This window comes from Acomys russatus, chromosome 16 (assembly GCF_903995435.1).
Source record: "Acomys russatus chromosome 16, mAcoRus1.1, whole genome shotgun sequence".
NCBI classification, from domain to species: Eukaryota; Metazoa; Chordata; class Mammalia; order Rodentia; family Muridae; genus Acomys; species Acomys russatus.
In genome coordinates, this window is record NC_067152.1 from 46,304,226 (window position 1) to 46,324,044 (window position 19,819).

Here is a 19,819-nt window from a genome sequence, read left to right on the forward strand (position 1 = left end):
AAGGTGGAGGCCACACCCCCACACAGGTTGTCACGCCCCAAGTCCCCAGCCACCAGGTCAGGCACACAAAAAGACACACAACTTCAGGCAACAGTGGGACCCCAAGCTCTTCTGACAGGAATAATGTTGGGGCAAACAGAACTCCATTCTTCACCCCGTGCATGCACCTCAAAACTTCCACCGGCTGCCTAGATCTCCGCTCTTTTCTCCCATTAGCTGGTTAAGAGCTCCCCCAGCTTCCTTCACGCCACACGCCCTTCTCCCGTGCCTTCCGGTCTTTTCTGTCCAGGGCCAACCAGGGTCACTCAGGAGCAAAGCTTGCTACCAGACCAGCTGGCTCTGCCCACCTAAGCTCCTCCCCCTCCGCGTACACCCATCGGACTCCTAGTTTGGGGAACTGCCCCAGGCGTGGGAGCCGGGCCAGGAGCCCAAGAGCCCAGGAGGGATGCGCAAGCCTGTGGCTTTACCTTCCACCCCAGGAGAAACCTGCGGCGTGCCCAAGTCGTGCCGCCTCCGGGGCCTCCGCCTCCTACTCACGGGTCCGTCAAACTTAAACACGACCCCGGGTCCCGGCCCGACCTTCAGCGCCCGGATCTAGCCCTGCCTCTCGCCCAGACGGCCCGATAGCCGGCCCGGGCCCCCCGCCCCGGCCCAGCGTCAGCAGGAGCACCGAGTGACCTCATGCTGATGACTCAGCACGTCTCCGCTGGGCTCGCACGCGCGTGGCGAGCCCAAGCCGCGCAGCGGGGTCTCCCCGCCGCCGCCGCCCTCGCCGGCCCGCGCGACTCCGCCCGCTCCGAGACGGACGGACACCTGATGAGTCAGCAGCTCGGTGCGGGGGCCACCCCGCTGACCCAGGCAGACGCGCGGACCTCGCCCTTAAGTCGCGCCCCCCGCGCGGGGCGCCCGGGGTCCACCGCGCGCACGCTCGTCCACCCTCCCGCCCGCCCCCAAGCCTCGCTCGCCGTCGCCCGGTCCCCCGGCTCTCGGGTGGCACCGGCGAGCAGCCGGCTCCCGGCAGGCGGGGAAACCGAGGCACGCGCCGCAACCCCGAAGCCAGGCCCCGCCACCCGCCCCGCGCACTCACCACACTGCGGGCCCGGGCGGGCCAAGGCGGGGCTGGGGCGGGGCCGCGCGCGCGCGCTCCGGGGCTGTGCGGGGCTGGGGCGCGCGCGAAGGGTCCGGGCCGGGGGCTCAGGGGGGACTGGCCGCCTGCGCGGGCCGGGCCGAGCGCGCTGGGAAGGCCGGGCCGGACCGGGCTCACAATCCGCCGCCGCCGCCGCCGCTGCTCCTCAGACGTCACATGATGTTTGGTCACGTGGGCTCCATTCATGAAGCGACGACGCGGCTGGCCCGAGCTTAAAGGGAAAGGCGCGGCGAGCGCGCCCCCATCACGCCTGCGCAGCCCCGCGCCGTCGCCCTTGGCAACGCCCGCCGCGCCCGGGCGACGTCTCGCGGGACCAGCCTCCCCGGGGCGCTCGCCACGGTTGGCTACGCGCCTGCCGGGGTAGGTTCTGAGTGAGGTTTGCCTTTTCAGGATCCACCCCACACCTCCCCTTCCCTGACTCTGATAGGTCGAGCTCCCGCCAGATCTCCAGGCCAGGTGGGACCGAGGTCCAGGGTCAGATACTGCGATGGTATTTCTCTTGGATACAGTGTTTCACTGTACAGCCTACACTCTGCGGCTTTCGGTTTCTGGCCATGCTCCTGCCTCTGCCTCCTCGGCGCTGGGGTCACTGGCGAGCGCCCCCACGCGGGAACCTAGCTGCGGTTGGGAAGATTTGGCACAATGGACGCGGCCCCTAGGGTTCGGAGGACTCTCACTCCGCAGGTAGCATGCATGCATGCGTGCGTGCACAGTAGCTAAGAGTCCTGCACTCCCCCGCCTTTTCTGCCCGGTGCTTCGGGAGCGGTCTGCAGCTACTCTTTCTGTGGGGAGACTTCCCACTGCTGTTGAAAATTCCAAGAATGAAGTAAAAAGTAACAAGAAGAAAAGTGAATTGGTCGCGGTGGCGCACGCCTTTATTCCGAGCACTGAGGGAGGCAGAAGCAGGCGGATCTCTGAGGTCGAACCCAGCCTGATCTACAGAAGTGAGTCCTGGACAGCCAACGGTTGCGCACAAAAGTATATTGACTTTTTTTTTTTTTAGGGAGAAAGGGGTAAGTCGAGACACTGTTTCTCTGCATACCCTTGGCTGTCCTCTGCCTCCCAAGTCCTGGGATTAAAGGCCTACACCACCACTGTCAGGGTGAAAGTAGTTCTTAGCGTTGTATTCCTTGCAGAGTGGTTTTATCTCTTCCTGGGTGTAGCCGGTCTCAGAGTACAGATAATTGGTCCTTATGCCCTGTGGTGATTGGAATAGGAATGGTCCCCAGAGACTCAAGTGTCAAAAAAGAGAGAGGGGGAAAAATAAAAGTAACTGGAAGCCCAGGCATGCATCATGATTGGCAAGCCCTTAAGCCTGTTTGTTTGTTTGTTTTCAGTGTTAGGGATCAAATCCAGTGTATTACACATGCCAGGCAGATGCTCTGTCACTGGACCACATCCACAGCCCAACCGTACACACACACACACACACACACACACACACACACACACACACACTGAAAGTTTATTAGGTCAGAGGCTTGGTGCACTCTTGTGTTCTGCATCTTCAGCCGTGGGTGCTGGTTCCCGGGAGCACCCCTGAGCCATTCCTCCCACTATGCTAAGGCTTTCTTAATTAGTTATTGATGGGGGAGAAACCACCCCGTTGTGGATGGTGCCACCCCTGGGCTAGGTGCTGGGTTCTATAAGAAAGCAGGCTGAGGAAGGCAGGGGGAGCAAGCCAGTGAGCAGCACCTTCCATGGCCTCTGCCTCAGCTCCTGGCTCTGGGTTCCTGCCCTGTTTTGAGTTCCTGTTGTCCTGGCTTCCTTCTGTGGAAGCCTAAGCCAAATAAACCCTTTTTGACTGTTCATCGCTCCACTTAGAGACTTCCGAGAGAGAACCGCTGGAGAGAAGGCTTCGGGGCTCCAGGCTCTGGCTGAGGTGCCGGGTTCTGGTTGCTCCAGGTTCCAGCAGAAGAAATCCTGCTGATTATGCCAGGAGAATTGCTCCTCAGAACTGATATCCATATGGTTTCATTATTGTATTCTTTTAATCTCCTTTTCCTATTGTTCAGGTTAGTCGAGTTATAAGTGAGGTACTCTCAGTTAATAAGTTCATAATAAAATATATTTGTTAAGAAAATTGAGCTGCCGGGCATGGTGGTGCACACCTTTAATCCCAGCACTCGAGGCAGAGGCAGGTGGATCACTGTGAGTTTGAGGCCGGCCTGGTCTACAAAGTGAGTCTAGGACAGCCAAGGCTAACACAGAGAGACCCTGTCTCAAAAGATCCAAAAAAGAGGAGAAAGAAGGAAAAAAAAGAAAGAAAATTGAGCCTACAAACCCTTTCCCCTCCAACTTGCTTTTTGGTCATGGTGTTGCATCACAGCAGTAGAAACCCTATTTAACTGAAGACACATGACAACTCACTGCCTCTGGAAAAAGGTCTGTCGCTATGCCTGGCAGTGGTGGCGCACGCCTTTAATCCCAGCACTCAAGAGGCAGAGGCAGGTGGATCGCTGTGAGTTCAAGGCTGGCCTGGTCTGCAAAGCAAGTCCAGGACAGCCAGGGCTATACAGAGAAACACTGTTTCAAAAACCAAAAAACCAAGCTGGGTAGTAGTGACAGGTGCTGCTTTTTTTTTTTTTTTTTTTTAAGACAAGGTTTCTCTGTGTAATAGTCCTTGAATCTGTCTATCTGGAAAGTTCCAGCATGTCCCTCAAAGGTCTCCTCCTCAGCAGGACATTGACCTTGCACAGCCTGGACCTGCCAGGCTACAGGAGTAGGGCTGAAGAGGTCATTGCCCCTCACTGAGTTTGTGCCAAGCCTTAGCCTTACCAGTGGTGCCAGTCTCCAGGCAGGTTTGTTGTGACACAGGCCCTCTGCTTTCTGGGGGACCCTGGGCCTGGCTATAGCCAGCTTTATGAGACCTATATTACTGGCTCTTCCCTCAGTATTACACTCGACTGTACAGGCAAGCCTCTCTCCACAGGTGACAAATAGGTAAAACAGAGCTTTTGGAGAAAAAAGATTTTGCTTTATTCAACTCAAAGGATAGGAAGAGAAACAACAGTATTTGATAAGTCAGTTCAGGAACAAGTTGGATTTCACCCGCTCCCTGAGTTCTTCCCCAGATGCCCAGTGAGATCACCGATAGAAGATTAAGTCCCTGGAGCAAGGGTCAGGGTGACTGGGACTAGCTGGTCCTCACAGAGAGGACAAGCGGCCCCATGAGTGGATCACAGGACGGGGGCCACAGCTAAGGCAGCGGACCCTGGAACTAGGGAGAGTGAAGACCCCACAGGACTCGGCTCCAGAGGAACCTGAAGAGGCTTGGGCTATCCTGGGCAAGGTAAGTGACGTTCCCCTTCCCGGTTGACCGAGGCTTGGGCTATCCTGGGCAAGGTAAGTGACGTTCCCCCTCCCGGCTGACCAAGGCCTGGGCTATCCTGGGCAAGGAGCTGCTATGGGGATATTCTGTGTGGTTTGAGCTAGAGAGCACCAGGGCAGAAGCTTAAAGCAAGGCAAGAAGTGAAGAACCGAGTCAGCCGGGTGCTGAGCACTTGAGGTGGTTGACATGAGAGCCCTTAAGTTCAAGTCTTGTCCTGGTGACACCAAGCCTGGCCTGTTGACACCACAGTCCTAACACTTGGAAAACTAGAGTGGAGGGTCAGGAGTTCAAAGATAACCTGGACTACATAGCAAGACCCTGCTTTAAAAAAGAGGAAGGGAGAAAGGGAGGAGGCAGGAGGGAGGTGGCCAGACAGATCATTCTTTGCCTGCTGGGACCAGGCTGCAGGGCAGTTGTGGGCCAGAAGAAGACAGAGAGGTCCCGGCAGACGAGTCCAGCCTCACCTTGTCCAGTACAGTTTTTTTAATGGCAGCGGGGGAAACGGTTTCCTGATCAGCCATAGTCTGCAGCTCCCTAGAAAAGCAATGAGACACAGGCTCTGAGCTTCTCCTCCTCCCAGGACCACAGTTCCAGCAGCAGCTTTGGTGGGCAGTGGCTATGCCGGCACCCCATTTCTGGGCCTTTTATAACTGCAGTCCCCTCTGTCACACCCTCCCCGTGCATATACAGCTGCATGGCCAGTTCTCACACTACTCAGGGTCACCCTGGCAACAATATCAACCGTCAAGAGGGCTTAGCACTCCCAGCCCTGAACTTTTTGTTGTTGTTGTTGTTTTTCTAGACAGGGTCTCTCTGTGTAGCCTTGGCTGGGCTGGACTCACTTTGTAGACCAGGCTGGCCTCAAACTCACAGTGATCTACCTGCCTCTGCCTCCCAAGTGCTGGGATTACAGGTGTGCGCCACCACACCCGACCAGCCCTGGACTCTTAACTGCCCAGTTTGTGGCAGGATTCTGCTTCTGTCTCCTTTATGGATTGTGATAGGCCCTGTGTCTAAGCCTGGCAGACCTGCACTCAAGACTTCTCTAGGAATTGCCACTAGAAGGCGGACGCTGGCAGGAAAGGCTGGTGGGTTACCCTGTAGACCTGAGCCTGGGGCAGTGATTGCCAGCCTTGGCTCTGTTTTACACCGACTCAGGGTCCCTGGGCATGTTTCTTTCAGCTGTCACCGGGCAGTCTTGCTGCTGATAGGCTGCCGTCTTAGCTAACTTGCTTACCTTGGGGAAGGACGTGACTAAGACCTAACCCTAACCCTAACCCTGACTAAGACGCTGGGCCCGGTCTCCCCCCCCACCCCCCATAGTGAAAGTGAGGGGAGGTGGCATTGCAGGACTAGAGGTCAACAGATGTGTAGACACCCCTTCTCACACTGCGATGAAAGAGAGCGTATTGTGACCCAGAAACCTTGAAGCTTCCAAAATACTGACCAGGGCTGAGGCAGGGCGCAATGGTGACAGACGCTGGGTGAATGACTCCACTGAGGCCTTTAAAGCAAAACCTACCGTGTGCGGGTGCAGGAGGCCTCCACGGCATTGATAAGCAGCGAGCGAAAGCCCCCGCTCTCCAGCACGTGCAGGGCATGGATGGTGGCCCCGCCAGGAGAGCAGACGTTGTCCTTGAGCTGGCATGGATGCTCTTCCGAGTCTAGTAGCATCTTGGCTGCTCCCTGTGACAAGAAAGAGGAATTGACGCGTGTAGGGCACCTACCTGCCTCTCCGGAGTACAGCCACCGAAGCACCTGTTGACTTCTGCCCATGTGACCCCAGGATGCCAATTTGGGTTTAGGAAGGAACAGCTCCCACAAGTATCTCAAGACACTGACCAGGAGGGCCTGGGCCCCAAGGCGGACTGCCAGGCGCCTCGGAAGCCCCATTTTCACGCCGCCGTCAGCCAGCGCATCGAGGGCAGTGAAAGCCTGTGGGGGGAACACATTCTTAGCCACTGCCCCAGCCTCTTCTCTGGGACCCAGAGCAGGGTACAGCAGAGCCGGAGGTACCCACAGCCCTGACCGCCACCCACCGCTCCAATGCTCACGTAGGCAGGGCCGCTGCCACTGAGTCCTGTAACGGCGTCGATCAGATCCTCCTCCACCTCTGTGCAGAAGCCCACACTACCCATGAGCTGTTCCACAAGCCTGCCATCCTCCGACTGCGCATGCGTGCCTGTGGCGTACACGGTAACACCCTCCTGCACCACGACTGGGGTGTTGGTCATACAGCGGATGACTTTGGGAGCCGGCTGGAACGCTGTCAGCTTCTGGAAGACAAAGCAGCTCTACCGTTTCCGGCGTTGGCCATTTGTCTTCATCCCAGGCATGGACGTGAGTATGGACCTCCTGCTTCCCCGGCTGAGGACCTTCTGAGTTCTCACTGGGCTGCTACACGCCGTGGTCAGGTGAAGAAGCCGGGCACCCCGAGCAGAGTTCCACCCCCCTCTGCATCCCTGTTGGTCTGGCCCACGACACGGTACCCACCTTCTCAATGGAGCTGATGGTGACCCCCGCCGCACAGGACACCACAATGTGCCTGTCCTCGATGTTGGTGCCAATCTCATCCAGGATGAAAGGGATGATGTGTGGTTTCACAGCCAGGAAGAGCACATCGCTGTGGCGCACGGTCTCCCTGTTGTGGGGTGTCAGGTTCACCCCCATCTTCTGCAGGAGTGCAAGGAGACTCAGCTTGCCCCAGGGACCATCTGCCCACAGAGCTGAGAGCCCTGTGAGTAGAGAAGCCCAAAGGCTGCTGGGTGAAATGGTAAACGCACTGTACTCTGGAACGTGTCACCTCTGAAGTAGGAAAGGCACACCTTAGCCCGGCCCATCCTACCTCGGGGCCAATGGCTGCATTCCCTGCCACTGCCTGCCTTCAGATGTGGGTGGTGGTCTCAGGCTGGGGGCCTGTCCCCCTTCCATCCTTGGCCTGAAACCCTGGCTGAGCCATAGCAGACAGAAACCGTACCCACCACCATCTTTCGCCAACTGCCTGATCTCCACACTGCCTGGCCTTCAGGAGGGCCCCTTGAACCCCCATCTAGGTAACGCCATACCAGCCTCGCACCCTCTCCTACCAGCTGTATTCACGACAGGGCAGGAAAGTGAACCTAGAAGTTCCTGGGGCAGGTTTGCTTCTCTCACACCCCACGCTGGCCCTCACCGTCAGCTGCGCTGCACACCTAACCCTAGACCCTAATTCTACAGAGGTTCGGGCTTTCTCGCTGCTTCCGCGTGGCACCTACCCGGAGGGCAGAGACCGTGGCTTGGTCCATGTCTGGGGAGCTAGCCATTATCTTATGAGCAGCCAGAATACCTGTAGGGGAAAGAGTTCTTCCCTCAGAGCTAGTCCTAGCCTCTGCCCCACACTGCTAGGAAGGAGACAGCAGAAACGCCCATCACCCGCTTTAGGGCAACAACCCCAAACACACAGCAGGTGCCATTTCCCAAAGGACTGAGGCCACTAACCCAGACACTACACCTTGGCACCCTCCCTGGCTCCAGAGGAATCTACCTGCGGCTGTGAAGCCCTTGGCTAGGGCAAAGGCCAGCTGCCCTGCCCCGATGAAGCCCACGCTCATGTCTGGACGTCCCGCACCCACAGCCTTCACAGCTGGCACCGGCTCTGCAGGGCAGCTGGGAACTGAGTCTGATGGTTAGTACCAGGTCTGGCGCTCCTGGCAGCCAGGCGCTCCCCCACCTCTATCCCAGACCGTTTAATTTCTATGTTGCTCCTCGGGTGGCTGAACTGGGAAGTTGACCCATACCACCGCCCACCGCCCAGAACCAGAATGCCTGGCCAGCAGTTGAAAGGCCCAGGGAGCCACAAGCGCAGGAGACTGCTTGTAGGGGAGAAATCGGAACCGAGAGTTCTCTCACCGTCCAAGGCTCTAGGTGCGCCTCCAGCTTAGGTCCCAGAGCCCCCACCCCGGCTAAGCCTTCATTCTAGGAGTCCTGCTACCTACAGCGGAAATGCCCGGGTGCGACTACACGCGCAGAGGCCAGGCCCGCCGCACCCGCCACGCGGCACCGGGTCCACCAGCCCCGCCCCAGCTCTACCTCAGCCAATGCGCTGCGCGGCCTCCAAGAGCTAACCAATCCAGAGCTGCAGCTGGACCTGGTGCGCTGCGTCCTACAAGGCCAGGGCTGCCGCGCCTCCCCTGCTCCCTCCCTGAAGTGGGCGGTAGTTGTGAAAACACATCAATACCCCAACAGCCGCGAATTCCTTCCTCTGCTGTCTCGTGGCAATGGTTCTTTTGAAAACTAGGCACCTTCTGCAACTACAGGCCCGCTTCATCCCGGACCTCCTCCATTCTACAGTACCCTAGATCTCCAACCACGGGTTTTTAGGGATACTGTGCCCTGGGCATCCGCAACCTCCAGAGGTGCTCAGGGCCCACTTGCGGCAGAGCAGTCTGGGCTCCCCTACACTCTGTCAAAGTACACGGGATTCTAGGACCCCCCACCCCCACCCCCAGCCCCTGATTCCCATCAGCGGCGGCTTGCTTATTGTTTTCCTGTTCTGCTTGTTAGGAAGTTTTCAGCCTACAAGGTTCTCCTTGGCCATAATGACCACCACTTGTTCTAGGAGACTGGCCCATCTGTGGTGACTTCTGGATGGCCAGTTTGATACTCAACCTCTAAGAAAAGGGCTGGGAAACCTGTGCCAAGTTGACAGCTCAAACCTACACACAAAGCCGAAAAGTTCAGTTTCCTAAACTCAGCTCCCTATTTCAGATGCTCAGGGTTAGAGAGATGGCTCAGTGCTGAAGAGTGCACAGGACCTGGATTCTGTCCCCAGCATCCATATGGCAGCTAACACAACCCAGAATGCTTTTCTAGAGGATTGGACACTTCCTCTGAACTCCTCAGTCACCAGCCATGCAAGGTGCCCACACATACGTGCAAACAAAACAGTGAAACTCAAAAGCTGAGCGGTGGTGCCGCACGCCTTTGATCCCAGCACTCAGGAGGCAGAGGCAGGTGGATCATTGTGAGTTCGAGGCCAGCCTGGTCTATAAAGCAGGTCCAGGACAGCCAAGGCTACACAGAGAAGCCCTGTCTCGAGAGAGAGAGAGAGAGAAAAGAAAAGCCAAAAAACCCCCAAAACAAAGCAGAACAAAATACCCCAAAGGGGCCAGTGGCCATGGCTTGGTGGGGGAAAGAGCTTGCTTCGAAAGCCTAGCAACTCAACTCCCAAACCCATGTAGGGAAGAAGAAACAGAACCTCCACAAAGCTGTGTTCTGACCTCCACGTGTGCACTGTGCTGTCCCCGTAACATGTACACCATGCATGTATACTACATATAAATTAAAAAAGGGGCTGGGAGTGGTGGCGCACGCCTTTAATCCCAGCACTTGGGAGGCAGAGGCAGACGGATCGCTGTGAGTTCTAGGCCAGCCTGGTCTACAAAGTGAGTCCAGGACAGCCAAGGCAAACACAGAGAGACCCTGTCTCAAAAAACCAAAAAATTAATTAATTAATTGATTAATTAAAAAAGAGCCGATAGGCCCGCTGTCTACACAGGATGAACGTGGCTGACATGTCTCCTTGCTCCTTGCTTCCTGATGTCCCCTCTGATGCTCCATAGTTTCATTGTTCAGGGCACTTGCAGACGCAGCAGCTAACTACACCTCCCCTTCCAAGTAGAAGACTTAGTGTGTTGGCTCACCCAGCGTGCCCTCTCCAGCTGGCCAGCACGGGCCACACGGTACCACAGTGGCAGGTTCAGGACCCACCATCTGTATGTTCTCAGTCCCACTGCCCAGAGAGTACCCTGTGACCTGGGACTTGATAACCTCAGTATGGGCCTTTGGGTGCCAGAGCATAAGCCAGCATTGGCCTTCTGAGCCACCCTAACCTGTCCCTTGGTCAGAAGGCCCAGACGAGGCCCAGCCTTGCCTGTATCCCAGGACCCCAAAGGACAAATCCTTCCTCGCTATGACCTGGTTTGGGGCTTCTCCCAAGCATACCATGAGGAGGCAGCTTCAGTGGTGCCTTTGAGCAGAGATGACTCAAGTGAGCCAGAAAGGGCAGCAGGCCAGTTGAAAAGAAACATCCACCTTTTATTTTCTGCTGGAGGACCTGAGGGACACTCAGCTGATGGGCTGAAGCGCTTCCCAGGCATAGTCCAGTCTGGGCTCTCCTGTGGACGTTGGCTTGAGAGTGGAGACAACGACGCTAACAAGTCCTGGTGTTCGGGAACGCCTGTCTTACCGGATGCTTCTGCGTCACAGTCCACACTGGGCATCTGGGCAGAAGCCCCTTCACTGTCGTGAGACCACCCACTTCTCACGGTGACTCCAGTGCTGACCTGGGAACCAGGGCTCAGTCTTTTCTCTGTTTCAAATAGCTGTGGCCATTGGGATGAGCTTAGACACAGGCGAGGCCCATCCTGGCTGCCGGCTTTCTTTACAAGCAACTGCAACCATCCCAAAAGAGACTCCTTCCAAGATTCTAGACACTTCTCCTTCAGGCAAGGAGGAGGTTCCTGCTCCAACATTCCTTCCAATGGCCTGGCCCTGGTGCTCTTGGCTTGTTTTTCACCCATTTCAACCTCAGGAAATTGCCCGATTTCTAACTTGCGTTACCCCAGCTAAATGTTGTCACAAGACACTGATCCTGCCCTGCCTCTTGAAGTTCACTTAGCTTTCCTGCTCCCATCTGAAAAATGAACCACACCAGCATATGCTCCAAAAAAGTGCCCATTTGGTACAGCAACTAGCACCGAGCCCAAGGATGGCCAGGAAGCTGAGACGCAGGGAGAGGAAGAATGAGAGCCCATCAGTTGCCCTCCCTCTCCCCTGTGTGGGGCCTCCTGCCCCTCTGCCCTTCCTCTGTCTCCCCTTCACTCAGATGTCCAAGAGTCGAACTGCACAAACCCCCAACCTTCCTTTTGTTTCTCTGTGTCTCTGTTCACCTTGGTCAGCTGTAGGTGCTCTCAGCCAAAGCGAGGAGGTGGACGGGCCTTCACTGGCCGGGCTACAAGGTGGGCACGAAGCGGATCCTCTGGGAGTAGGCGAGGTCGGCCACATAGAGCAGCAGGTTGACGTAGGTGAAGATGGCTACCACCAGCTGGCTGTCCCAGGGGCAGCTGCCTCGGAGGCAGTCAGAAGGCCGCGCTGGCTCTCCATACTTGGGGTCAAAACAGAAGACCGGCCAGATGACTGCAGCACTGAGGTACAGGAGTACAGCCAAGAAGGTATACACTACCACCAGGCGGTCAAACGGGCACCCTAGGCCCTCCGTGTGTCCTATCACACTTAAGGCCACCACAGCCACTGTGGCCATGAAGCACAGGCTGTAGACAGCCACACACCACTGTGTGGCCATGTAGCGCCCATAGCGACTCTCATGGACAAGTGCCCCGAAGATGATGCAGGCCACGAAGGCCTGGACGATCTTGAGGAGGCCGGACACCGTCGCCATGTAGCTGGCCACCTGACCTGGCCGTGCCCGAGTCAGGGCCACTTCGGTAGCATAGGCCAGGAAGAGGAGTCCGGCGAAGATGCTGGCTGCCAGGCGGAAGTTTCTGGCCGTACATCCGGCAGGCTCAGGTGGGCACTCCAGCCGGGTGAAATACAGAGGGTAGATGACGGCGGCCGTGGCACACAGCAGTGTCGCCAGCATGGCGAAGGCTGCTGTGAGGTTGCCCCAGGAAAGGCGCAGGCAGCTGTGGAGCCTCGTGAACTCACAGGCTACCACCAGGACTGAGAAGGCAAAACAGAAGCCCCAAGCAGCCATGCAGAAAGTGCCCTGGACACCCCCAAAACCCCCTCGGTGAGCAACCAAACTGAACGTGGTACAGCCGAACGCCAGCTGCAGCACTCGGGCTGTACCCACCGGGGACGTCACAGCGCCTAAGTGCAGGTACGCACCCCCCGGGGGCTCCATGGTGCTACCCATCGGGCTTTCTGCCTCCCAGCCTCACACAGGGCCCAGCTGCCCTTCCGTCTCCCCGTCTCCGTCTCCCCGGCTGAGAGGCCTCTATCCGCTGCAGCAGTGGCAGGTGCCGGCTGTCTGCAGTGGCAGTGTTAACAGTGACATTGCAGCACGGCTGCCTCTCCGCTGTCTGGGTTGGGAACCCTCCCCCCCGCTCCCCAGTGCTATAAATAAACAGCCCGATCAGAGCCCCGGAATAGCACCCTGCACGCTGGTTCCCCTTCTAGAGCGACATCTGACCCCTGCATCCCACAAAGAGCCCTTGTCAGGACGGCTAGTGAGCCTGCCGATGCCGGACGCCCACCTCCCGCCTCTGAAGCACCTGCGTCTGTCAGTCGGGTCAGTATAGTATGGGGGAGGGGCTGGATGAGAGCGGAGGGTAGGGGCTTCCCCTCCGGGGATCACAGCTAAGGCTTGAGGCAACCTCTGGGTTTAGTACGCTCGGGAAGGGTACCGGAAGGCACATGAGGGGTTCTTTACTGTTGTTTTATAGGCCTGTGTCACCTGGCCTGGCTCAAATCTTCTCACTTCGTTCCATTCTTTTAGTAGAACAAAAGTAGGTTTATTAAGAAGAAAAAGGAGGAAGAATTCTTGAGAGTAGGAGGGGGCTCCAAAGGAGAAAAAATAGCATAACTCTACCTTTGCGTGTTTGGTTTTCTTTTTCTTTCTTTCTTTTTTGTTTTTGGTTTTGTTTTGTTTTGTTTTGAGACAGGGTCTCTCTGTGTAGCCTTGGCTGTCCTGGACTCGCTTTGTAGACCAGGCTGGCCTTGAACTCACAGCGATCCACCTGCCTCTGCCTCCTGAGTGCTGTGATTAAAGGCGTGGGCCACCACGTTTTGGAGACAGTCTCTTATGCAGCTCTGGCTAACCTCAAACTCACTAAACAGTTGAGGACGACCACGAACTTTTTTTTTTTTAATTAGAAAAAAATTAAAGCAGACTTATTTATTTTTATTTTATTTAATGTGAATGAGTGTTTTGCGTGTGTGTGTGTGTGTGTGTGTGTGTGTGTGTGCACCTTTTGTGAGCCTGTGGCCTGTGGATGGCTGTGAGCCACCATGAGGGTCCTGAACCTCAGCATGAACAGTAAATGCCCTTACCCACTGAGCTATCTCTCCAGCTCCTAGACTTCTAATATTAGTTATTTAATGTATGTAAGTGTGTGTACCGTGTGCATGAACAGTGCCCATGGATGGGAGAAGTCATGGGGCCGCTGGGACTGGAGTTCGGGAAGGTCGTAAGCCACAGGGGTGCTGGGACAGAAGCAAGAGGGTCTCTGCAAAAGCAACAGTGCTTTTTCCTTTCCTTTCTTTCTTTCTTTCTTTTTTTTTTTCTTTCTTTTTTTCTTTCTTTCTATTTTTTTTCCCCTTGGTTTTTCAAGGCAAGGTTTCTCTGTGTAGCCTTGGATATCCTGAACTCACTCATAGACCAGGCTGGCCTCAAACTCAGTGATCCGCCTGCCTCTGCCTCCCGAGTGCTGGGATTAAAGGCGTGTGCCACCACACCCAGCTGAGCTCCCTCTTTCTAATTTTTTTCCTTTGTAAAACATTTTTTTTTAAACAGCTACAGAATCGATGCCTGTTCAAGTCCAGTCAATAAAGGAAAGAAGGGAAATCTGCAGTCTTCTTCTGCAGACCGGTCGTGTTCACTATCTGCCGAGAGATCGTCACACTCTTCAACTTATAAGTGGAAAAGCCCAGCTCTACAGAAGTGTCAAAATAGTACAACAAGCGCCTTTCACAGAGGATCAAGACTCTGTTTGTTGTTGTAGCTGTAGGCAGAACACTGGGCCTTGGTGACACCAGACAAGTGCTTTCCCACTGAGCCCAGCGGTCAGCGAATTGTGAATCCTTTGTGGTTTGCTCTCACAATTAATTAATTCTGCTGATATGTCCACAGGCATCTCCTAGCACACGGCTCTCATCCCCCTAGGGAACCCACTGAGAATTCCTGGACAGGGAGTTACAGAGCTACCTAACAGTTAGGAACACCGCCTGCTCTCACAGAAGACCAGGATTTGATTCCCAGCACCCACATGGTTGCTCACAACTGTCTGTAACTCCAGTCCTAGGAAACCCAACACCACCTGCACACCTCATGCATTTGTAGTTTTAGGACCGTATAATGCTTGTGAGAAATTATTTTTTCAGAACAAAAGAACCAGACACTGACGTTGGATCAGACCTGACAGGATTCATCCTCCAGCATGCTGAGATGCTGACATCATGTGTCCTTCATGGTCCAGCCACGAGTGCTTCGGTTGCCGCTCCTCATCAGAACAGAACAGCTCCCAGGACAGCTTCCAAAAAAGCATCTGATCACAGTTGGTTCAGCATTTCAGAATGTCCCACACAGGACTTTTATTAAGCCTAGAATTTCTCAACATTTAGAGACTGGACCACAAATGTTATCTCTAGCTTGTTTAACCATTTTCCAAATTTAATTTGGGCCCCTGCATAGGTGTTATCCATACCAAATCAGACAGAGGAACCCTTAAGAAGAGAAAAATGTCCCATTTCCCTTAAGGGAGGGTTGGGAAAGGTTTTGGTTGTTTTCTTGGGCTATGGATTTTTATTTTCATTGGAACTTGGTTATGTTATTATTGGTCTTATTCAGAGAGAAAAATGAGATTGGACTCAGGGATTTCTCTCTTTTCCTTTTCTTTCTTAGGTATGGAGGTAGGGGTTTAAAAGAAAGAAGGGGGAATATAGAAATATATAGGAATGACAGGACAAAAACTGGATTATTGAATCTACTCTTCAACGTCAGGCCATAATTGTTATTCACAAGTTTTTCTTTTTAGATTTTATTTATTTATTGTATATGATGCTCTATTTGTGTACACCTGCAGGCCAGAAGAGGGCACTAGATCACATTACAGATGGTTGTGAGCCACCATGTGGTTGCTGGGAATTGAACTCAGGACCTCTGGAAGAGCAGACAGTGCTCTTAACCTCTGAGCCATCTCTCCAGCCCCTGGTTATTTTTAGTTTTGATAGAGTGGTATAGAATTCAAATTTAAGATTATTCTTTACACACATTTTATATAAATATATATATTTCTACCCTAATATGAGGTATTGTACCCATAAAACTCAATTATGATACAGGATTTATTTCCAATATTTTAAAAATATTATTGTAGGCTGTTTAGGATAATTATTAATACAAGCTAATTTTTTAGTTGATCAACTCATGTTCATGTCAATTACTCTCTATTTTTATCACAAGAATATACATACTAGGTTTAATAGATAGGCATGATTCAATAGACAGATAAGGTGAAATATTTAGATAAGGTTTTCAAAAACCTCAGAGTCCTACAGAATATGGCATTTAAAGATATTTTTATTGTTCTGAGGATTCTTTGACAATGAGACAGGTTGACTCCTGGCAACACCCAGCCTGCCTCAAAGAGGATGATGAGCATCAGGGAACCTCCTTATGGAGATGGCTTCAGATGTGGCAAACCAGCCACTGGGCAAAAATGTCCTTATTTTCTGTCACAGACAGAATTCTGCCTGAAATGGGCAAGTTTGGATGCAAGTGGAGTTGACGGCCAAACTCTGCCAAGTCAGAGTAGGCAAGGCCTCAACAGTCCCTGCTTCACAAATATGTCTGTCAGATATACTGGACCAGAAGGCAGAAGACGATGCTCCAACGTGTTAGAGAGTTTTGAGTGACTGTTCAGGCAGCAAACCGCCTCTATCATATTTTTCATTTTGGAAGCTGCTAACCTGCACTTCCTATCTTCTCAGGTAATTAATTTTATTCCTTCTCAAGTCTCTGATGAGATTAAAGACAGCAAAACACTATGAGTGTAACATTGATATAATTTCTGATTGTCCCATGGTTCTTCTTGCTGTACATAGTTTATTGTGTATTGGTGTAATAATATAAATGTATAGGTAAGGGGGCTTTTTATTAGACTAAAAGGGGGAATTGTGGAGGAATGCCTTGAGTGGATGTTGCAGTTGTCAATAAAGCACTGTTTAGCCAATCATCTGGGCAGAAGGACAGACAGTGGAAGGCGGGGCTTCCGAGGGAGGTTGGAAGAGCTGGGAGGGAGACAGTTGACGGTTGGGGAGAGAAGTCTCCCGAGGAGGATCAGATTGGCAGGCGTTGGGGCCATATGTAGGTTATGAGGCCACAGGATCAGTTTATTTTAGTTTACTAGCAGATTAGAGCCTGCCCACCATAGTGCTTGCAGCTTTAAAATACACTATAGTCTCCTTGTATCAGTTATTGGTTTCCTAGGCCACACAGATAATTGCAACGCCAGCACCAGGCACGCACGCACGTGGTGCACACTGGAAGCACGTTGGTGCTCAAGGTCCCCACTTATTCCCAAGGTCACTTGTGTAGCTTTGGGGAGGGGGATTAAAGGTGTTTGCCACCACTGCCTGGCTCACTGTGTAGCTATTAAAACATGCCCAGTTCGGATCAGGATTTAGATATCGCACATGACAGTGTTTTACCCTGGAGTGGGCCACTCCCTTGTCTTGTACTTTGTGACTGTTGTGTGGTGTCCACCAGAGAAGACTGCTCAGATAGAAGTTAAGCTGATAGAAAGTCTTTACTCAGCCATGCGGTGGTGGCTCATGCCTTTAATCCCTGCACTCTGGAGGCAGAGGCAGGCAGATCGCTGTGAGTTTGAGGCCAGCCTGGTCTACAAAGTGAGTCCAGGACAGCCAAGGCTACACACAGAGAAACCCTTTCTTGAAAAACCAAAAGGAAAGAAAGAAAGTCTTTACTAGTTGGCTAGTGACTACACTGAGTGTTCGGGGTCTCAGTGTAGCCCTGAGCCTTTCTCAGGGTGAGCTAAGCACAGAAAAACATGGTCTGGGTTGACATATTTCCGTTAACAACAGTTAGCCAGAAGCAGAACTCCAGAAGCCAAAAAGCAAAAAGCAAGGTTAGAACATTCAGAGACTTTCCTGAAATGATGCGCGTTGACGGATGAGGCCTTTGTTTTAGTTTTGGCAGGTGGTGCTGTCTACGTGCTGTGTTTTTCTGCCTGAATGGCGCTTCCATCATGGAGTCATTTGTGCTAAGGACTGGGGCCCTGTCACAGTGACACTGGTTTCAGGAATCCAAGCCAAGGGTTTGACAGAGTGTCCTTCAGTGTGTGTTGTAGGACTTGATTCCAAACTCAAAGCTTGTAGCAGGAAGACTGAGGAGGGAATATCACACAGATGGAAGAGGTATCTTTTGTTTTTGTTTTTTGAGACAGGGTTTCTCTGTGTAGCCTTGGCTGTCCTGGACTTGGCTTTGTAGACCAGGCTGGCCTCGAACTCACAGCGATCTGCCTGCCTCTACCTCCTGAGTGCTGGGATAAAAACTGTGCACCACCACCGCCCAGCGAGATGGGGTACCTTATTACGTGACCACTTACTACCCGACAGTCTTCCCAGGGTTCTTAGCACCATGGACACATCTCATAGGCAGTGTTCTCTACGGAAGGAGACATACATACTGCTCGCCAGATCTAAGGTCACGAGATCTCTAAACACATGATGTGTTGCTGAGACGCAGTGTCTGACTAGGTCTTCAGGCCTGCTTATTTATAAGATTAGATGTATGGAATTTATCACAGCACCTTGCAGGCTGGGATCCAGCTAGCCCAGCAGTGGCGGCCTACCAGTGAAAATCTGAGAACTGATGTCTAGGCTGGCCATCAGTATACACCAGAATCCTGAACAGGTAGATGATCTCCAAGCCTACTAGCCAATGGGTGAGGGTAAAACAGGCAAAGAGAGAAAACTTCGCTCTTCCATGTCCTTTATGTAGGTCGCAACCGGAAGGTGTGGCCCAGATTAAAGGTTTGGATTAAGCCCAGTGGTGGCTGCACACACCTTTAACTCTAGCACTTGGGAGGCAGCAGCGGGTAGGTCTCAGAGTTTGAGGACAGCCTCAGCTACACAGAGAAACAAAAAACAAACCCTAAAAACAAAACAGAAGATCTGTATTAAAAGTGAATCTTCCGCTGGAGAGATGGCTCAGCAGTTAAGAGCACCAGCCGCTCTTCCAGAGGTCCCGAGTTCAATTCCCAGAAACCACATGTGGTTTCTAACCATCCGTAATGGGATCTGATGTTGTCTTCTGGTGTTCATGAAAGCAGAGCACTCACAGACATAAAATACAAAAATAAATGAATCTTTTGTAAAAAAGTGCATCTTCCTGCTTCAAATGAATTAAAAAAGAAAAAAAAAATCCCATACTTGGACGGCGGTGGCTCATGCCGTTTTGTTTTTTGTTTTTGTTTTTTCTGGAACTCTCTCTGTAGACCAGGCTGGCCTCCAACTCACAGAGCTCCGGCCTGCCTCTGCCTCCTGAGTGCTGGGATTAAAGGCATGAGCTGCATCTGACACTACAACCTGGCTCTGTAGTCCACAGCTTTAATCCCAGTACTTTAATCCCTTTAGTCCCTGAGGCAGAGCCAGCCTGGTCTACAGAGTGAATTCCAGGATAGCCAGGGCTACACAGAGAAGCCCTGTCTCAAAAAACCAAACAAACGAAGAGGAAAAAAAAAAAAAAAAAAAAAAAAAAGAATCTCTCACAGGTGTACCTAGCCACTTGAGTTTTAGTTCATTTCAGATGTGGTCAAGTTGACAACCATGAACAGCCATCACCGTTCATGCGCACACAGCAGCCCTCGGGGGCCGGAAGAGGACATCAGAGTTGGAACTAGAGTAACAGACGGTCTCGAATAGCCTTGTGGGAGCAGGGAGCTCAGCACTGGCCTCTGGAAGGGCAGCAAGTGCTCCCAGCTGCGAGCATCTACGTGAGATCACACTAGACACTTCCTGGGGACTTTTTTGTTTTGTTTTGGACTCACGTTGCAGACCAGACCGCCCTCAGATTTACCTAGACCTGCCTGCCTCTGCCTCCCTACTGCTGGGGCTAAAGGCGTGTGCCACCATGTTTCGCTTGACTTTTGTTGTTGTTTGGTGGGTTTTTTGGTTTGGTTTGGTTTGGTTTTCAAGACAGGGTCTCTCTGTGTAGCCTTGGCTGTGCTGGACTCAGTTTGTAGACCAGGCTGGCCTCAAACTCAGAGAGATCTGCCCAAAAGCTAGGATTAAAGGTATGGGCCAAAATATTTTTATTACATGTAAAAATTTTATTTATTTAATATTTATACAATAGTCTTCCAACATGTGTGCCAGCAGGCCAGAAGAGGGCACCAGATCTCATTACAGATGGTTATGAGCCACCATGTGGTTGCTGGGAATTGAACTCAGGACCTTTGGAAGAGCAGCCAGTGCTCTTAACCTCTGAGCCGTCTCTCCAGTCCCTTTTTATTACATTTTATTTAGAGAGAATGTATGTGTGTATGTCTCATGTGGAAGTAAGAGGATCGCTTTCAGCTGGGCGTGGTGGCGCACGCCTT

General features: G+C 52.9%; 2 protein-coding genes across 3 annotated transcripts; both read right to left on the reverse strand.

The window, feature by feature from the left end:
* Positions 1 to 4,855: 4,855 nt before the first annotated feature.
* On the reverse strand, positions 4,856 to 8,481 carry Pycr1 (pyrroline-5-carboxylate reductase 1). 2 transcript variants are annotated; one of them, XM_051159226.1, is made up of 8 exons: positions 8,453 to 8,481; positions 8,002 to 8,130; positions 7,733 to 7,803; positions 6,972 to 7,151; positions 6,533 to 6,754; positions 6,321 to 6,413; positions 6,001 to 6,164; positions 4,856 to 5,012 (listed from the first exon to the last, which is right to left on the reverse strand). In XM_051159226.1, the coding sequence occupies exons 2-8, from the start codon at positions 8,066 to 8,068 to the stop codon at positions 4,856 to 4,858; spliced, it is 954 nt and encodes a 317-aa protein (XP_051015183.1). In that variant the 5' UTR covers positions 8,069 to 8,130; positions 8,453 to 8,481. The 2 variants fall into 2 exon arrangements, with proteins under 2 accessions (XP_051015183.1, XP_051015182.1); XM_051159225.1 differs by lacking the exons at positions 7,733 to 7,803; positions 8,002 to 8,130; positions 8,453 to 8,481 and having other exon boundaries at positions 6,533 to 6,751; positions 6,972 to 7,353.
* Positions 8,482 to 11,107: 2,626 nt separating this feature from the next.
* On the reverse strand, positions 11,108 to 12,447 carry Myadml2 (myeloid associated differentiation marker like 2). The gene has a single exon (XM_051159227.1). The coding sequence runs from the start codon at positions 12,391 to 12,393 to the stop codon at positions 11,470 to 11,472; it is 924 nt and encodes a 307-aa protein (XP_051015184.1). The 5' UTR covers positions 12,394 to 12,447; the 3' UTR covers positions 11,108 to 11,469.
* Between the last annotated feature and the right edge of the window lie 7,372 nt (positions 12,448 to 19,819).